The sequence below is a fragment of the Caretta caretta genome, chromosome 17 (genome assembly GCF_965140235.1).
Source record: "Caretta caretta isolate rCarCar2 chromosome 17, rCarCar1.hap1, whole genome shotgun sequence".
NCBI lineage: Eukaryota > Metazoa > Chordata > Testudines > Cheloniidae > Caretta > Caretta caretta.
This window is the reverse complement of record NC_134222.1, coordinates 8,989,055-9,007,541: the sequence shown is the minus strand read 5'-3', so window position 1 is coordinate 9,007,541 and position 18,487 is coordinate 8,989,055. Positions and strand designations below refer to the sequence as shown.

Sequence of the window (18,487 nt, the reverse complement as noted above, 5' to 3'; positions counted from 1 at the left end):
CCTGCGAGTGGGCAGCAAGAGGGCTCCCTCAGGGGCTGAGGAAAGCTCTTGGGGAGGGCTGAGAGTAGGGGCTAATGGGAAGGTAAGATTCTGGCTCCCCCAGGTGTATCTCTCCCAGGCTAATGGACGGTGCCTGAGAGGGAAGAGGTGGGTCAGGCGGGGAGGTGCGGCAGCACGGCTGGGGGATATCACGGCCAGTGCCCCCTGGTTTAAATGGCCCTGACCAATCCACCATACCTCCCTCCCACTCCCCTTCCCTGTCAGCCTGACTATAGTGTATACGTAACGGTGGGTCACAAAAAAAGTGAAAATGCAGTTGGTGGGTTACCTTAGTAAAATGTTTGGGAATCAGTGAAGTCGTAATCGCTCATTGCCTCAGCACTGTAAAATAGGAATAATGACACTTCCTTTATCCTGCCCTTTATCTACTGAGATTGTAAGCTTTTCAGGGCAGGGACTCTCTGGCTTTTTGCATTTGTGGTGCACCTAGCACAGTGGGGATCCTAGTTTCGCCCTCTAGGCATTGCTGAAATACAAGTAATAATACTAATGACATGCTGTGTGATCTTGGATAAATCACTCAGCTGCCCTGTGCCTCAGTTTCCCTGTTGGTAAAATGGCTATAATAGCTTCTTTACAGAGTATTAACAGTTGAATATTTATCAAGTGCTTTGATATCATCAGAAAAAAATGTAATTCTAAGTGTAAAAAAAAGTAATATATTTCCCATTTATTTTGTCCTATAAACTGAATGCAAGTTTAATCTTTGTTGGATGATTTTCTATTTAAAGACCACTTGAATTTATTACACAGTGGTATTTGGCTCTGCTGCTGTTTTTCATGTGTTTCCTATAGCTACAATAGGAAATGCCTATGCAGTAATTGTAATGGCCAGTCAATGTGTATATATTTAAAACAGCGTTCACTGTTCTATCGTGTGTAAAGCCTAGGGGAAATGTTTTGGCGGGAATTTGTATGCGTGGAAAAATACAGATTCAGCAACACGGAAATGTTTAATGACTTCATGTCTATTTTGCTGAATTGTTTGTGCTGGAAGAAAAATAATTCCGAAGAAGCTTAAATATTTCAGTTTGACATTTTCTAAATGAAACATCCTAAGTTTCTTGGTTTCTTGAAATGACTTGGTTTTGTAATTTCCTTCTATTTTATTTACAAAAATGCAAAAACATTTAAAAAAAACCAAACACTTAACAGTTAAACAAAATGTTTTGTTCAACCAGAAACTTTATATATTTTTTTGGCATTTCCATTGTGCCAAAATTTTGAAAACATTTTGTTTTCCGGTCTAGTGAGTAAAAGTCCAATCTGCACGGGGGGAAATTGGCTGGCTGCATTATCAATAGCACATTAACATCTTGCTGGAAATTTTTTTTCCCCCAGTATTTTTTGGAACTGTGAACAAACCACATAACTACATGTGTGGCAGCACCTGTGGCAGAGATAAAGACAAAAACTTCACCGCTAAAGTTTAAGGGTCAGATTCTCAGGTGGCATGTTCCATTGAGCATCTTCCGCCAGCTGAAGTTCTGGCCCTAAGACAGCATGAATATCGGCAAAGCTTCCATCTGAGCTGTCTAGTTGGGTCAGTAATTTAACAACAGACTAGAGACACTTTCCAACTGACCTAAGAGATGGAATATATAAGATCTGCCTTGCCATCTTCGGTTAGGGAGACAGAACTGAGTAAAAGTTGTGTTGTAAAACCGTTTTTGATTACTGATTTAAATTTGCTCTTTCATGGACTGGACGATCTCTCTTCAAGGGAGGTAATCCAGGCAAAACCTTGATTTTGAGTTTAGCAACAAGAGGTAATTACTGAGAGATTGATCATCCGCTAGAAGTACTGAAGCAAATAAATTGCTCAGTGCCCAGTGCAGGATGAGAATGGCAGCTAATGGAAATGGTGGATAGGTCGGCTGGACCATAATTTGGCTTGATGAAGCATCCACATGGGCATGGTGCTAATGTGCTATTGATATGCAGCCAGCCAATTTCCCCCGTGCAGATTGGGCTTTGACTCGTTAGAGCAGAGCTGGGCATCGCAGCAGTAAATGAAGAGGAAAATTGAAGTAATGCTGTATTATAAATTTATGATTTCATCTGCCTGACCTAGAGAATGTTCTGTGATGGAAGATACAGATTAGAACCTCTATCCAGTCAGCTGTGTATTTTGTCTTTGTTGTTAGAAACGATACAGTCTGGGGGGGGTGAAGGGGGGGTCACAAGTGTCTTTACAGTTGTCTCGCTGGTTGGCTTCAGGTATCCCTTTTTAAGGCTGTTCTATTAGGGTAACCCAATACGTAACTCAATGGGTAACGCTTGCCCAGTAAGCCTGCACAAGGGAATAAGGTGTGAAGTTCCTTGGGTTTCTGTGTGGAAGGGGAGAATGGGCTTAGTGGGGTTGCTACTATCCTCCTCACATAGGTGGGTGATCAGGGAAAGGAAGTGGTGGTTTTACTCTGAAACTCTGCACCGCACTATGCCACCAGTGAGCTGTAGCTCACGAAAGCTCATGCTCAAATAAATTGGTTAGTCTCTAAGGTGCCACAAGTACTCCTTTTCTTTTAGTGATGTTAATGGGGCTACTTAGTTTGCAAACAATCAGTTTATCACTATTATTGTTTTTTAAATGGTTTGTAAAGCTTATCTCTGAAAGGTCTGATTTAATGACAGATTTCTAAGGAATCCTGCTGTTGAGCTGTGAAATAAATATTCAGGAGATAACTAATGTAGGTACATATTTATTTAAAGCGCCAATGTCCTGTGTTGTGGTCACATGCCTGCTTTTCTCCTACACCCCTTTAATCCCTTTATCAAAATTCATACAAGCATTTAATTTTCTGGTTTTAAAACATGATTAATAGTAAACTGTATGAAACACAAATTCTATCTGAAATGGAAGGACTTGCTGTGTCAGCAAAATAACTGTAAAGTATATTGGAAATAGTCGCTTTTTAAAGAATAAATAAAAATAGAGGTATGAGACCTTGGAAAAAATTTTCAGTTGTAAACAAACAAACAAAACCGACCATACATATCAATGAGCTTAAAGCCAAATACAATTTCCTTTAATGTCAAGGGAAAAATTCCCATTGACTTCAAAGGGAGTTGCATCAAGACTTTGATGATGAGACAGTGGGTTTGGGGAGAAAGGCAGAAAGCTGATCACTGCCCAGTAATTGTGGAGAAGACTGTGCACTGTTTGTTGGTGCTAGAAATATAAATACTCCTGATAAGACTAGGCAGGCGAAGTTTGAGAACTGTAAGTGATGTTTGAAAAACGTGCCAGCTTTGTAGAGGGTAACACAAGGTGGTCACTAACTCTCAGTCTTGGTGAATGGAGCACTACTGGAACCTATGAAAAGGCAGTTAACTTATCGGCCTCGATGCAAATAGAATAAAGCATGGAGAAAGCACATAACCCCTACACAGCTGACAGAATGTGCATCATTTTAGACAAGAGTTTTGATTTCCAGAAGTGAGGCTGTCCAGGACCCTGCTGCCTTCAGAACAAAACCGCATGTTTTAGACTATGTCTTTGCTCAAAAACACCATGCTGCGGGGGTGGGTGCGGGTGGAGTTTGAGGGAGATACAAAATAAATGAAGTAGGGTCCTCGCTATCTGAACAGGAGGAATTTAAGAACATAGATAGAACACTCATGCAGATAAATGGGACAGGACTCAGGACTTCAGTGGCAGTCAGATCTACCCCTTAATCTCTGATCTTTAAACCCATGGGGCTTTAAATTCTGCCTTGGTTTACTATATGTACGCATAGCTGCCACTGAAATTAACAGAGGTGGATGTAATTTAGCCTTTCCTGATCCTCTTCTAGTGTTCACTCCATCTCCATTCAGCATTCCAGGGTCACTCACGCTACCCAGTGCAAGGGGTGGGATTCTCAGGTGCTCCTGTAGACTCTTAAAGAGCCAAAAGCAGGTTTTTCTCTTGAGCATAGATAAACCTACTGTCTTTATATAATACAGTAGAATTCTTACTATGATTGCCTATTGGACAAAAAAAAGCCAAATGGCACAGTCTCTGTGCATGACAGCCCTGTCTACACTAGCAAATTGACTTGTTGCTCTCAGCCATGGCTAGCAATGGATTCCACTGAACAAGAGTTCACGCCAGTTTACTTGTTAATGAGAATGTGACCAAACCAGCTTGCTCTAATTCTCAGTGCTGTTACCCAAATCTCCGTCATGCTTTCAGTAATATTGCTTGAAATGGTTTTGTCCTCTTTGCAACACTGTTTTCTTCCACCATCTGCAATGTACCTCTGGGGTTTGTAGCTGTAGATTTTACAGGCTTTTTTTTTCTGTGTTACACAAACATGGTTTTTTTCCACCATGTTATGTGACTGCTGAAACCTTATGTTAAATTGTACACCATTTGTTGTTCAATATATTTGCTTACACATTTTTATTTACAACAAAGTGTCCTTGAATGGTATTGCCCTAATAAGAAAATAGCAAATACTTTGTTTGATTGTAGCTGTTACAAGTCGCTTCAGGAAAAATTTCTTATCTGTTGAATTTTACTTTCCTGAAAAACTAAAACCTCTTTGACTCTCTAGTTCCTTGGTATTGCTGCCTCTAACTCTTTGATGTGTTAACTGTTGTCCTTCACACTCTTGGGATGAAGAATTACTAGTACCTTAATCTCCAACTGTCAATAACTCTGAAGCAAAGTACATTCATTGTAAGCTCTCCAAATGTCAGAGCAAACCTGTGTTATGTGTTTAGCCTTAGCATTTGGCATTTACTCTTCTAGCTAAAAAGTATGCACAGTCCTTGGACTTCAGATACCAAAGTGAATGTTAATTATATGAGTGACAGATCTCATATGCATAGCAAAAGGAGAAAGTGATCAGGAAGAGTAGCATGTGTCTGCAGATGTTTTATTTTCCTTCAAGATGAAAAACCTTCCTGCAGTTCTGCATGAGAAGAGTAAACTGTGTTCTTTCATACCTTGTGTAAAAGTCAAATTTCCTTTTCGCCCATCCAGTGTGTTAATGTTACATTAGATGTAGGAGCAAAGAGTAAAACCTTACTAATCTGCCATTTTCTTTTATTCATATTTCTGCATTCAAGGTTACCCGAATTTTGTTGCAACATATGGCAGAGGATATCCTGGATTTGCCCCAAGTTACAGCTATCAGTTCCCAGGTATGTACATTTCATTTGGAGATTGATTGATTTATTTAAATCCATAGCTGCAAGCTGAGGCAGGAAAATCTGCAGGGAAGCATTTCATGCGATGATAAATTGTGACCATTTTGAAGATATATATATATATATATATATATATATATATATATATATATATATATATATATATATATATATGTATCTTCAAATAATATATACATAAGGATATTGCCAAGATTGTTGTTAATATAATGTGTTAATTGGTACTGGTTATTTGAAAACAAAGTTTTTAATTTTAAAAAAATTAACCAGAATGATAATTTAAGAGCTATTGCCACCCCTGTGCTGGGGTTAATTTTTTTTCCTTTTTCTATGTACATATTCCACAGTAAGCTTATATTTGTTAGGGATGCAGTTCTGGAGTAAAAAGTCCAACGTGAGTGTATTTTATATAGATGTCTCTGGTGACCTTCATAGAGTCGGGTGTCTAATGGTGCTCAATCTAATTCTTTCTTCACGTTTGTTTAGTTCCCTCCACCCCCACCCCCACCCCTTCCCTTTTGTGTGGCTGTCAAAGATTTGCTGCATTTAGTGATTTCTATTCACTGGAAGTTTAATACTGCCACTCATAATTTTTGATCTCCTAAGGTTCTAAAGTGGGTAGGCTGGCTTTTAACGTAACACAGCGTGGATTTCATCTGGGGACTTTGAAAAGGCAGTCACTGAAACTAGTTCTCCCTATATTTTGCTTTATGCCAGCTTAGAACTTAAATTGGAAATGACAGATGATTTTTTTTTTATTTCACCTTAAGAATTCTAAGGGAGATTTTAGAAGCAGAGTCATGACTAATACTAATACTGCTAACTAATAGCTAAGGCCTTCCAGGACACCATGGAAAGGAAATCTATGTTGTGTTATACATTAAATTCATTAGCGTGCCATGTCATTTGGGTCACACATGATCAGTTCCACCACCTTGCACTGTTTATTTAATTGCTTAGAAAGAGAATGTTAGAAGCACAACTTTGCTCAGGTTAAGAACATAAGAACGGCAATACTGGGTCAGACCAATGGTCCATCTAGCCCAGTATCCTGTCTTCCAAGCTAGATGCTTCAGAGGGAATGAACAGAACAGGGTAATTTATTGAGTGATCCATCTCCTGTTGTCCAGTCCCAGCTTCTGGCAGTCAGAGGCTTAGGTACACCTTGGCATAGGCTTGCGTCCCCCACCATTTTGGCAAATAGCCATTGGTGGAACTATCCTCCATGAACTTATCTAGTTCTTTTTTTGAACCCAGTTATATTTTTGGCCTTCACAACATCCCCTGGCAACGAGTTCCACAGGTTGACTTTGTGTTGCATGAGGAAGTACTTCCTTTTGTTTGTTTTAAATGTGCTGCCTATTAATTTCATTGGGTGACCCCTGGTTCTTGTGTTATGTGAAGGGGTAAATAACACTTCTTTGTTCATTTTCCCCATGCCATTCATGATTATATAGACCTATATCATATCCCCCCATAATCGTCTCTTTTCTAAACCGACCGGTCCCAGTCTTTTTAATCTTTCATCGTATGTTCCATACCCCTAATCATTTTTGTTGCCCTTCTCTGTCCTTCTTCCAATTCTAATATGTCTTTTTTGAGATGGGGCAACCAGAACTGCACGCAGTATTAAGAAACCAAGTTTAACTGTCTCTTTAATGAAAATGCTACAGGTAAAGGACAGGGTTTTTAAGCAAAGAAGAAAACAAGACCCTTATGGAGAAAATCTCTAGAACAATACTGGGTCAGACCAATTTAAATTCTACAGATAGGTTTAAATATTTTATAGAAAGGATTAAAATTGTTTATTAAATTCTATAGGACAGAGTAATTTCCATGTAATGCTATCTAGTTCCTTTGGAACCATAGTGGTTTCTATAGAAGTTTTCCATAAAGGGAAGTGTTGGTTTTGTTGTTGATTATTTTGACATTTTACAAATGTTGAGACTCTGGTTTCTGTAAGTGTGTAAGTGCTTTTAAGAATATCTGTTTAAGAAAACTAACCAAAAAAAACCCCTTTGTCTAAGATATTAAGTCTAAAAATTGACCTTCTTTGACCATTTTTCTATACATTTGCTCTTCTGGTAAGAAACACAGAAGGAATCAGATTCCAGATTGAGAACCAGCCTTCATTTCTCATGTCCCAGGCCAGCTGGGGTTGGGAGAGCTTCAAAGGCAGAAAGTTCAGCTCCCTCTTTGGCTCTTGTTAATTTTTGATCCAGCTGGGTGAAAAGGGTGCTGTTGCTGTATAGTGATCTCCTCTGGCTAACTGCAGGTATAGTGTTCACTTCCCCTCGCCAGAGGAAGAGTCATTACAGTGTGGGGCATCTTTTAAGAATGCAGCGTGAAGGGGAAAATGCCATCTCGGAAGAGCCTTCAGAAACTTCTCCGGCACCTTGTTTTATAGGTATTCCTTTAAGCCACAAACTGTACTCTTATTGCTCTGCCATACGTAACTAAAAAATTGTATAGCAGGGGTGTTAATCGCCCAGCCCATTTGACATATACTATATATCCAGCCCCCTTGATGAATGTGGATCTGCAGGATTAAAAAACAAATATTCCATTTCTGCCTCTTGTGCTTGTAAATGTAACATGACCCAGCGCATTGCTGTCTTCATTTGAAATAGTTCAGTGTGATGGCAACTGCTCCTGTGGCAAAGGAGTGCTAATGCTGAAGTACAATGATATCGCGCTGAAGTGCGTGTTTACAAACCACATCAGTGTTCAATGGTGGGCATGATTTGCACATGCAGTTACTTCTGTTGTGCATGCAAATTTGGTAAAAGCACACACAAATGGTCAAATAAACAAGGGCTGTAGTAGCAATTTTTCTAAAGGTGCCCTGCATCACTTTTAACCCAATGGAGTCATGCAGTGAACATAATTAGAACTTTACTAATAGTTTAATTGCTATTTATAAGGGTCATATTCTGCTGCTGTTCTTTGTACAAACCTCCCATTGACACCATTGGGAGAACTGCTGTATCGAGGGAAATAGCCCTGGCTAACAGGCCATAATTAAAAATGTTGTCAGCCCTCTTCACAAAATAGGTTTGACCGCTCAGCTGTATGGTATATGTGTCATTTTCACAAGTACTCTTCATAATATTAAAGCCATCCAGATGTGGCACAAAAATGCATACAATCCATTTCAACACCTGTTTTGAGCTAATCGTATTTGAATATAAGGTGGTGAGATTTTTTTTTTTAAAGTGCGTTTGCACATTGTCTCAGGACTTGGTTTTCAGGTTCTCATGACTTCTTGAATCAGATGGAGCTATATGAAGAAAGGACAGACAATGAAAAATGGTTTTAATAAACTAAATGATTAAAATTGACAGGACTAGCAACTAATTGTAAAGATATCGTTTGACTCTAACTATCATTATATGTGTTTTTATTTAGGGGCCTCTAGCTATTGCTTAGACTTGCACTTCATAAGAAACTATGTAAATGTATTTATTCCCCACAAACAGATTTTTTAAAATACGTTGTTGTTTTTTAAAAACGCTTACTCCATTTTTTAATGAACTCTTCAAATACTTGACTCTTGTGAAGCACATTTAAGGATCTCAAAGCATCTTATAAATATTAATCTTCACAGCACTCTCTGGAATGTTAGCCCATATGCAATATCGAATATTGGAGTGTCAGACCCCTTTTACAAGTTGGCAGATGGAGGCACGGAATTTAAAGGTGCAGTGGTGCCCTTACGGCACAGCTTATGCTAGGAGGTGGTGCCAAGGTGTAGTGAGTTCCCAGTGGCTGTTCCCAGAGTTAGGTACAATATTTTCAGTACTACTTAAGGGGACAGCATGTTCCAAATCTCCTGCCTCTTTGCTAGCCTCTGTGTAAGGGAGGGCAAGGATGGAGATTGTATCCCAGCTGTTGTACAAGGATGCATTGAAAGGACGAGAGCTCCTGCGTTGTTGTGCTGAAAGACGCAGGAGAACGGATTCACAATTTCACTAGACGCTACCACTTTAAATGCCACAGTGTCAAGCCAGTACTTGGGGCCATACCTTGCACCTAGGACACCCATTGGAATTGTTGGGAGATTTAGGTGCTCAAGGAGTGCAGTATCATGCCCTCAGTAATGCCAAATACTTGTATCAATTCTGCATCCTACTAGCTGCTACCACGCAGAGAGGGCAATGAACGATGTGCACACAGCTGTTCTGTCTATAAGACTGCAGTTCCCTGGTAAGGGAGAGGGGAAGGATGTTCTGGTGAGGAAATGCTGTAGGTAGGGGACCAAAGTTCAATATGTTATCTGTATCACCGGAACTTAGAGAGGGGTTTTATATGCAGAGTTCAGAGAATATTGCATGCTAACATATCTTTGTCACATCTTTCATATAAATGTTGATTAAATTAATGCTACTTTATTGATTTGTCTTAATGTACCTAAGCTGCTTTTGTTGTTCTCTGCATTTTCCTTTCGCATCCTCTCTACAAACCTGAGACTGGAAGCCATTTTTTTCAGGGTTTATTTTTTGAAAATGACCGTTCTTCCTGCTTTCGCAGCAATCAAGGTTTTGAACAGTACAGGCTGTTACAAATGAGCAGAGAAAAGGAAGCTTTTAATAAAACATAAGAAATCAGTACACTTATTAAAAAAAAAATACTAGAGTATTCAACAGCATAGGCCAAGTTTTCCAAGGTGCCTAAATTGCATTCATAATATTTTCTCATGCATGTTTTTGCACATGCAGAAGCGCCCCTTTGCGTGCATGGAGGTGGGGTTCTGAGCATGGAAACAGGTGAGCATGCAAACTTTGCAGAGCAAAATATGGGCTTGTATACCCTTTAAAAAAATAAAAATGACCTACACACCCAAAACGTTGCATTATTGTGATTAAAGAAGAACTGTTTGGGTCATTTCTACAAAATACTCTATTTTTTTCTTTCTTTTCTTTTCCTTGAAGGCTTGTCCCAAAACACTACAGTTTGCAATATCTTAGGGTTTTAGGCTGCTATCTATCACCATAGTATTGAAGTAAAAACAGTGTTCTCTGTGGGATTTTACTAAAAAAGACGATCCCCACACTATTTCAGTTTGGCTGCATCTTCTCTTGGGTCATTCTACCAGCAGATCTCATGGCAAGGCTGAATGAAAGAATGAGTTTGTTGTAGCTAAATGCCTTGATATGAGTACATACACTTATCCTTCATTATCTCATATGTCAGAATGCTACTTTAAATGGTTTGTTATGGAGCAGTCCTGACGTCGCTGCTTATTAGAGTACAGATGTGTCACAGAACCTTAATATAGTGCTCTTCTGATGTCTGTGCTATAATAAGTCAGCTAATTTCAAGGAAATTATAGTGTTCCTTGTATTATAAAAATAAAGTATTGCAAAACTGTGCTATTAACAGTTACCATTTCAAAGAACTGTATTATGGTTGCATCTATTTTAATATCAGCACCCTTTAGTCCAGTTGCCTTTTCAGGTTACACCAACTATTTTCTTTTTCTTTTCTTTTTTTAAAATGCCAGCAGTCAATATTGTGTTGTAATGTGATATTTACTGTTGTCAAAGCGAAACAATGCTACAAATGTCATGATCCACCTGTTTGCATTTTTGTTTTGGTCATTTGGAAAGAAGGTTCTTTGCTCTCTCACTATTTGTCTGTTTGAATGATGCCCCCTCTGTCTCCTGTATTATACTTCGATCGAAGTAGGTGACAGCCCTTAGCTTGAAAGGCAGCAGGAATGTAAATCACTTTGGCAACTGTTCTATCTTCTCTCATCAAGTTTTTTTTCTCTAGGCTTTAATAGCTTAGTACATAGTCATTTTAAAATTATTATTATTATAATCACTCCCTATCCTGTTTCACTTTTTTATTTTTTTTTTTTTTTTTAATTTCTGGGACTTATCTTTTCAGTTTAATCTATTAATTTCTGTTCTTATTTCACTTTGCAGACTATTTGCCGATTTCACAAGACATAATTTTTATCAACTAGTTCTTAAAGATGCATAACAAATTAATCGGGGTTTACTACAGTGCTAATGAGAGAAAGAGACAGACAGAGACAGCCTGGGTGGTCCATGTTTAATATCAATGTCCACTGAAAAAATGCTGCTCTTACTGGCTGGTTTGATTGACTGGACTTATTTTTTTTTTATTATTATTATTATTATTATTTTTAAAGGCTCCATATCCTCACTGCTTGAGTTTGCTTTTTCTTATTTTTGTTTCCTCTGCTTTATATGAGTTTTTAATGCCCACACGGAATGTAACTCACAAAGAGAATGGAGGCGGGCGTTAGTTGACGTTATAAAGGCATGACTTCTCACAAACTTTGTAGAAATAATTTATTAGGGAAATGGAAATTATGATGAAGTCCTATAAAAAGCCCCCAAACTGAAATGTTGATGCTTTTTGATATACAGCATATTTAGTATCAGTAAAAGTCGTCATTATCATGCAGGAGGGCTGGTAACATATAGCTAAGATTATTGGGCAAGCCAGACAACTGAATCTAATTATTCAAAGTATTATGATCATGTATCCGTGAAAATTTAATCTGTGAAGTTGGCAATTGCATGATTATTACTTATTTGTTTTTACAGATCTTTCAGTAGTTGAAATTCTAATAACTGAGAGTTCTGTTTTGAAAACAGAAAAGTTTGACTATGGTGATGTCACCCTGAAAGTGTTCATCAAAGTAAGCTGTGGGTAATTAGAGGCTACCAAACACCCCACCCCCCACCTCCAAAACAAACACTAAATCATCCCATTCTTCCACACATAGGAAAAAAATAATGAAATAACCACCTTCAAAGCTCTTAGACAGTTCCCTGTCTTGGAATAGGCTATGCTTTCCGAAGTTCAGATGCTGTCGTCACTTTTACCTCCAGGCTTCACTTGCAGAATTCACTGGCAGAATTAAAGTTCTAGCAAGAACAGCAGGAACTGAGCTGCCAGCATGAGCTGTAGTGCACCTCTTAACCTTTAACCTCTGCACAAATATATGAAGTGTTTTATACGTCTTCCCATTATTGGCTTTGTTTCTAACAGAACTAAGTTCTGAGCTGTATGGTTGAAAGCACACGTTGCATTTAAATTCTCTTTTTTATTAAAAAAAAAGTGATTCTAACAATTTTATAAGTTTGTGAGAAGTAAATTGCATGCTTACAGTAGAACTGTAATGCATTTTAATGTTTGTTAATCCACTTGTTTAAAATGTCCGTGTCCAAGGCTCTACATACACACCTATGCTGTTCTTTTCATTAAAGATGCTTGATGTAATAATTGGTTAGTTTCCTTTTTATTCTTCTGCTTTTTTAAAATCTGTATGGCTTTTTTATTATTTTGTTTTGGTTTTGCTATGAATTGCTTTGCTTTTGTGAACTTTTCCTAGTGTGCATGATTTGCAAACATTTCGGCTATTGTCAATTTTCTCATTTTGTAAATAGTTCATCTGTGCTTTTTTTTTTTAATTACTTTTTTTTCCTGTAAGCAACTGAGGTAGAAAAAAAAACAATAATAAATCGTTTACAATGGACAAGCTGTGTTGCTGCTCTCTTAGCTTGCAGTTTCATATTTTGGTTTGGACATACCAAATAACCAGTACCAATGACAATTTAATAAAAGAATAAAAAGATCATCACTTGAAGTGTGTGACCCAATGTTTGAAGAACTCACGGAGTGAATATTGCATATTAGATATGTTTACAGCAGAGATGATAAAAAGAGAAAGACACATTTATAGTGTTGGTGAAGAATACCTACATGTTAAAGCAGCATTATTCTTATAAAGTCTGATTCTGCACCATTAACTTCAATGGACTTTGTGCCATCGATAGCAGTGGGGTGAGGATCAGATCCATACGCTGTTTGTGAACTCTTTTGCACTAATGAGGAGAGATCTGTTTTTGGAGTGAAACACATTTAAATATTAAAAGAAAATAAATAACAGCCCTGTCATCATTTAAAAAAAGACTACCCTAGGTGGGAGCACAAGAGTTGCCCCGTGCAGAGCCCTTTGCAGATCAATACCTGTGACTCCTCCTTGGACGTTTGTAATTGAAATGTGTTTCTTTACCGGAATTATATTTTCCTCCGTCATAGTCATGGTGGATTGTCATTGCAGGGTTTTGACTGTTGGAATTATTTCTTGGGGTTTTTAATTATTTTTTTCAGCACAGTGAAGTGTTTAGATATGGGGGGAGGGGAGAAGCAAATATTTATATGAACTTTTCAGAGAAAAGAAAAATGTATTTACTTATTATTTATATTGCAGTAGTGCCTAGGAGGCCCAATCATGGACCAAGTCCCCATTGCGCTAGGCGCTGTACTACCACAGAACAAAAAGAGGAGTCCCTGCCCCCACATAGCTGACAATCTAAGATAACTTTTAGGTTTTCCATTATTGACAGTATTTTTAAAAATACGATTTTAAATCTGAAAGCCTTAGTTTAATTTCTTCCATGGTAGCTACTCAAAACCACGTTACCTTGAAGCCTACTTAGTCTGTGAGTAACTGGTGTAGAAAAGCAATATTCATATAACCGTAACTATCCCATATGCTTTACAGGTAATATAAAGGGCTACATTGTGGATTTGGGGGTGGGGAGGAGGAAAGTTGGGGGTGTCAGGAAGGGGGTAATTTTTGTAATAATTTTTGTAATAATATAATTTAAGGCTCTGTTTGAGAATGTCAGAGAGGAAGAAGGAGGGTCGAGAAATAGTTAAAATATTTACCAACTTATGATGTGAAAAAGAAAATGCCAAAAACCTGCAAGATTTATTCTCCCGCCCCCCCCCCCACGACAGCTCTTCACCCCTCACTCTGTTGTGTGCTCCTCACAAGAAATCTACAGTGGGGACCAGCATTTGATTGAGGAGAAGGGAATATATTTGTAGTCTGAATGCATGGCACAAGATAAACGTTTAGTTTTAGCTAGATATTATAGCTAGATAATGTACTTGTAAAAGAGGGGGAGGGGAGCACCATACACAATTTCTGAGAGTAAATGTTGTTCAACTCTGAGGGCCAGATCATCTGCTGGTGTAAACTAGCCTAACACACCTCAGCTGGTGCAAGTCAGCGTAGTTCCACTGATCTGGTCCTAAATGCATTCTGCTAAAGATGTACATGGCATTTTAAAGACCCAAGACGAGATTCTCATTTACACTAAGGCCACTCTACACTTCTCTGGCAGCGTAACAGTGCTTTAAAGTGGGAGTAAATTATATTCACACTTGGCCCCCTTACCCTGACAGTGTTGTATGGAGGGGGCTTTAGTCAGGTCCCCAGTAGTTGAGCCATGTTGGAAGCAGTAACAAAGCTTGTCACAGTGTGATATTTTAATGACTGATCTTAATTTTTTTTTTTTTCATAAAAGTAAACCTGTCCTTGGCATTCTGTGGTTCAAAGTATTGTGGCTGGGTAAACACAAGTCACGTTAGTAAATTGTTTAAACTTGTTATGGTAAGAAATGCAAAACAAAGTTAGAGCTGTTTCTCACTCTTCCTTCTAGCCCTTCCCATACTGCTTAAACACTGATCTAATCCTTCCAGCACTGCATGCCTTTGTTCACCTAAAAAATGCTGGTGGCATCTGCATTGTGTAAAATGATTTACAAAGAACTTATTAAATCTACCAGAGTAAGCTTAATTATCATTCTTCAAACCTTTCAGTTTTAATTTCCATCAATGAAAGCAAATGGCAGACTGGACTCTTACCCCACATATACACATACAAATTAATTTGAAAGTTTGCATGTCTTTCACCTGGGATGAGACGCTGAAGTGCATGCATGCAGGATACATGTGCTTCCCATGAGCAGGGAACCCTTAAAAATGTAGGTAATAAAGTAAAAAATTAATATTTCAGTGCACATAAACCACTAACCATGAAATACCCCATTAAGTTCTGCTTTCTTGGCCGATTGAGTTTGGTGGTTTTTTTGTCGCAGGAAAAATTTTTACCTAGGTTTTAACCCCAATGTAAATACTGTAAGTAGTACTTTCCTTATCCGTACTAGGATCTGTTTTGAATATTATATTTCTAGATAGCCTTGTGGTAATAAGCACTTCCCATTCGGCCTGTCATTCATAAATGCAAATTATATTGTATACACATGCACACACATCCATCTAATAGTCTGTGGAGAAGACAGACAGATGGAAAGCATCACATGAAACAGTTTATCATTCCACTTAATGCCCTACTAGATACCATGGTGATGGGCGCAGGTTAAGGAACTGAGTAGAATTCTTAGAACAGGTTAATAAAGAACCAGAAACTGAGCCAGTCACTCAGAAAGGTGCAATCCCCTGACGCCCAGCAGAAGTCCTTTGTATTCTTAGGATGTTTTAGCGCAGAAGAATCTCATTTTCACTTGTACAGGCAAGAGGAATGGTCTGACCAAAAAATACTACCATGGCCAATAAATTGAGGATGGGATTTTCAGAAGCAGTCGGTGTTGGTCCAACTTTGCTCCCACTGGGGTCAATGGTAAAACTCCCATTGATTTCAGTGGCAACAGAGTTAGGCCAACACTGAGCACTTCCAAAGTTTCCAGCCCCTGGAAGTTTCTGGTAGGACCCTTTGCCAGCATAATAACTTCCACGCGGTTTTCTGAACCTCCCACATAAGTGCTTGTGAAGGTTTCCCTAAATGTCATGTCTTAATAAAGTTTCAAAATTTACAAATGTTTTATATATGGATGCCTTAAAAGCCACTCGATAGAAAATGTCCCAAAGCAGTAAAGAACCTGTCAAAATCATTGAGTTTGTGAGGGCTGTTAAAACATTCCATGAGGTCAGACCTCCCAGTGGTTGTCTGTCCTCAAGGAATCTATCTCCTGGTTAGGTTCTAACTATTCCACCGATCCATGACCCAGATGTTGAGACTGCTATCAGAGAGAGACAGGGTCATTGCCCTGAAAATGAGCAGTCCCAGGTGGAGGGGAAAAACTAGCCTATCTATTTCGTACTGTAGCTGTGTTGTTTGAATGTGAACTGGCCTCTCTGGGTTTCACAACTTCAGTGCAATAGCAGAGAGCGCTCTTAAATAGTAACTTTGGCTCCTAATAGGCCTCAGCTATAGCAAATGGAAAATTTAATGGGAATAATTATTCACAGGAGCAAAGAGGCATAAAGAAAACACTCATGTATAGCAGAAATCATGGATAACCCTATAGAAAAAGCAATGTAATCAAATTATGCTGATTCTGATATGTCTAAACCCTACCCTCTAAAGTTGAATAGCATGCAAATGCTCATATAAATATTAAAATACAGATTTAAAATGTAACCTCATGTAATAAGCGGAGCCAGTCAAAAATGAGAACTTTTTTTACAAAAATGTTACCAAAAATTTGTCCCCTTCTTTGCATTGGACAATTTTGAAATTACAAATTTTTCAATCTGTTCAAGTAATAAGATTTCAAATTGGGCAGTTACATTTTACGTTACCTCCCAGGAAACCTTTTTCAGGACCTATAATATGCAGACCACTCACTGGCACTGTAAAGGTTTAAAGACCAAACACTAGGACTCTCTAACCTGACCTCCTGTATAGCACAGGCCCCACCATTTCACCCTGCGATTCCTGCAGTGAAGAGAATTATTCTTTTGTAATATGTAAGTGAACTCTGTTGAACCCAGTAATGTGTGGCTGAACTAGATCTTATCTTTTAGAAAGGCATCGATCTCGATTTATGGCCTTCAGATGACAGAGATTTTACCATCTCTTGGTAATCTGGTCAAATGGTTAATTGTCCTCTGTTAAAATGCATCTTATTTTCAATGTGATTTTTGTCTAACTTCAGCTTCCGGTCATTGGCTCTTGTTAGGCCTTTGCTAAATTCAAGAGATGTATACTGGAGCTAATACTGGAGATCTTCCCCTTTGTAGCACGTATACGTAGAGTTGGAGAATGTTTTTTTATAAGCTAAATATTTAAACAAAGAAGCTTGTCTTTTGGGTACCTTTTGAAGCAACTGAAATGAGGTCTGAAGCATTGGTGCCACTTGGCTGCACTTGAAAAATATGCTTTAATGCTATTCCCTTCAACCCCTTCCTTGTTCAGTCAACAATGGGTGGCCAGAATTCAGAACTTGCACGCTATAATGGCAAGCCTGAATGCGGTGACATCCCTCCCCCTACAATGATAGTTTCATTGATCAATTGTGTTTATTAAAAATGTATGATAATGCCTGGCCTCTAGGTTTAAAATGAGAAATGTTTCCATCAAACACATCAGTTTAGTACTGAATGGAATTAGTCCCTCTTAGAACATGATTTAGTTTAAAGTCCCTTTCACCTACGTCGGCTGAAGGCTATAATTCTGTCTGTTTCACTAGTTACTATTAGGGGTCTCCACATTATAAATCAAGGTAAAGCATTGCATGCTGGGAACTGTAGCATCTATGGACCACATATGGATTAACAAGGCAGTTGGTGGCCACATTACAGAAATCTGTGGGATGTTCATTAAACTGCTGTAGGCCATGAACATTGTAAAAACAGAATGAAAATAAAATAGCTACAAGCGTTAGGTTTCTTTAAAAAAAATAATTTTTCTTAGAACAAACCATTTGCCTTTAAGAAGTTTGCCAGTTCTGTATGGTGAAATAATTGCAAGGGGTTATTACACTTGAGAAGACACAACAATAATTTGCAGACAAATAAGCAGCTTTGTCTCACTGATGCATAAAGTAATTACTGGACAAAAGTGCATCATTCCCATTTTAAAAGCCATCACCCAAGAGCCGTAAACAGCTGAAAAATGGATCTTTTACAGGACATAAATCGGAAGTGCCAAATTTTAAATTAACTGTATTTGGGTTTTATAATTTTTGTCCAAGTTTCAGAAGAGAAATATTGTTCATAACAACACTCATCTGCAAACACATACATGCTGTGTGAACTCCATTACTGATGTCTGAGGTTGAGAATTCTCCTACAAAATCTTGCCATATGCCATACATACACTTTACATAGTGGGGGACTGTGCCTTGAACAACATGATGGGCTGTTTAATGAGGTTCCCATTATGCATGATGTGCTTTATCTGAAGTTCACTAATTTCCTGACCTGGTGAAACAGATTTTAATAAGCTTGATATAACGCTGCATTTTAAGACAAAGGGAAACACTTAATGTGGCAGTCACACTAAAGAACTCTGAGCAGACTTGTAGACATTAAAGATGTTAATAGGATTGATCAGAAGCTCAGGAAAAGAATTTTCCATTTCCCTGAAGGCCCGCCTTGTAACTTCTTGTTTGTTCACCTCTATTTGGCATTT

The 18,487-nt window shown here is 38.3% G+C and overlaps 1 protein-coding gene across 22 annotated transcripts in view; it reads left to right on the top strand.

Annotated features, from left to right (window-relative positions):
- MSI2 (musashi RNA binding protein 2) overlaps positions 1-18,487 on the top strand; it is a 383,853-nt gene that overhangs the window by 311,453 nt on the left and 53,913 nt on the right. For 11 of the 22 annotated variants that reach the window (XM_048823532.2, XM_048823540.2, XM_048823533.2 and 8 more), the window contains 2 exons: positions 5,119-5,193; positions 9,936-9,983. In XM_048823532.2, coding sequence (XP_048679489.1) covers positions 5,119-5,193; positions 9,936-9,983 — 123 coding nt within the window. Of the gene's footprint in view, positions 1-5,118; positions 5,194-9,935; positions 9,984-11,147; positions 12,845-18,487 lie in introns of those variants that run through there. The other 11 variants (XM_048823542.2, XM_075120743.1, XM_048823541.2 and 8 more) reach the window with 2 other exon arrangements.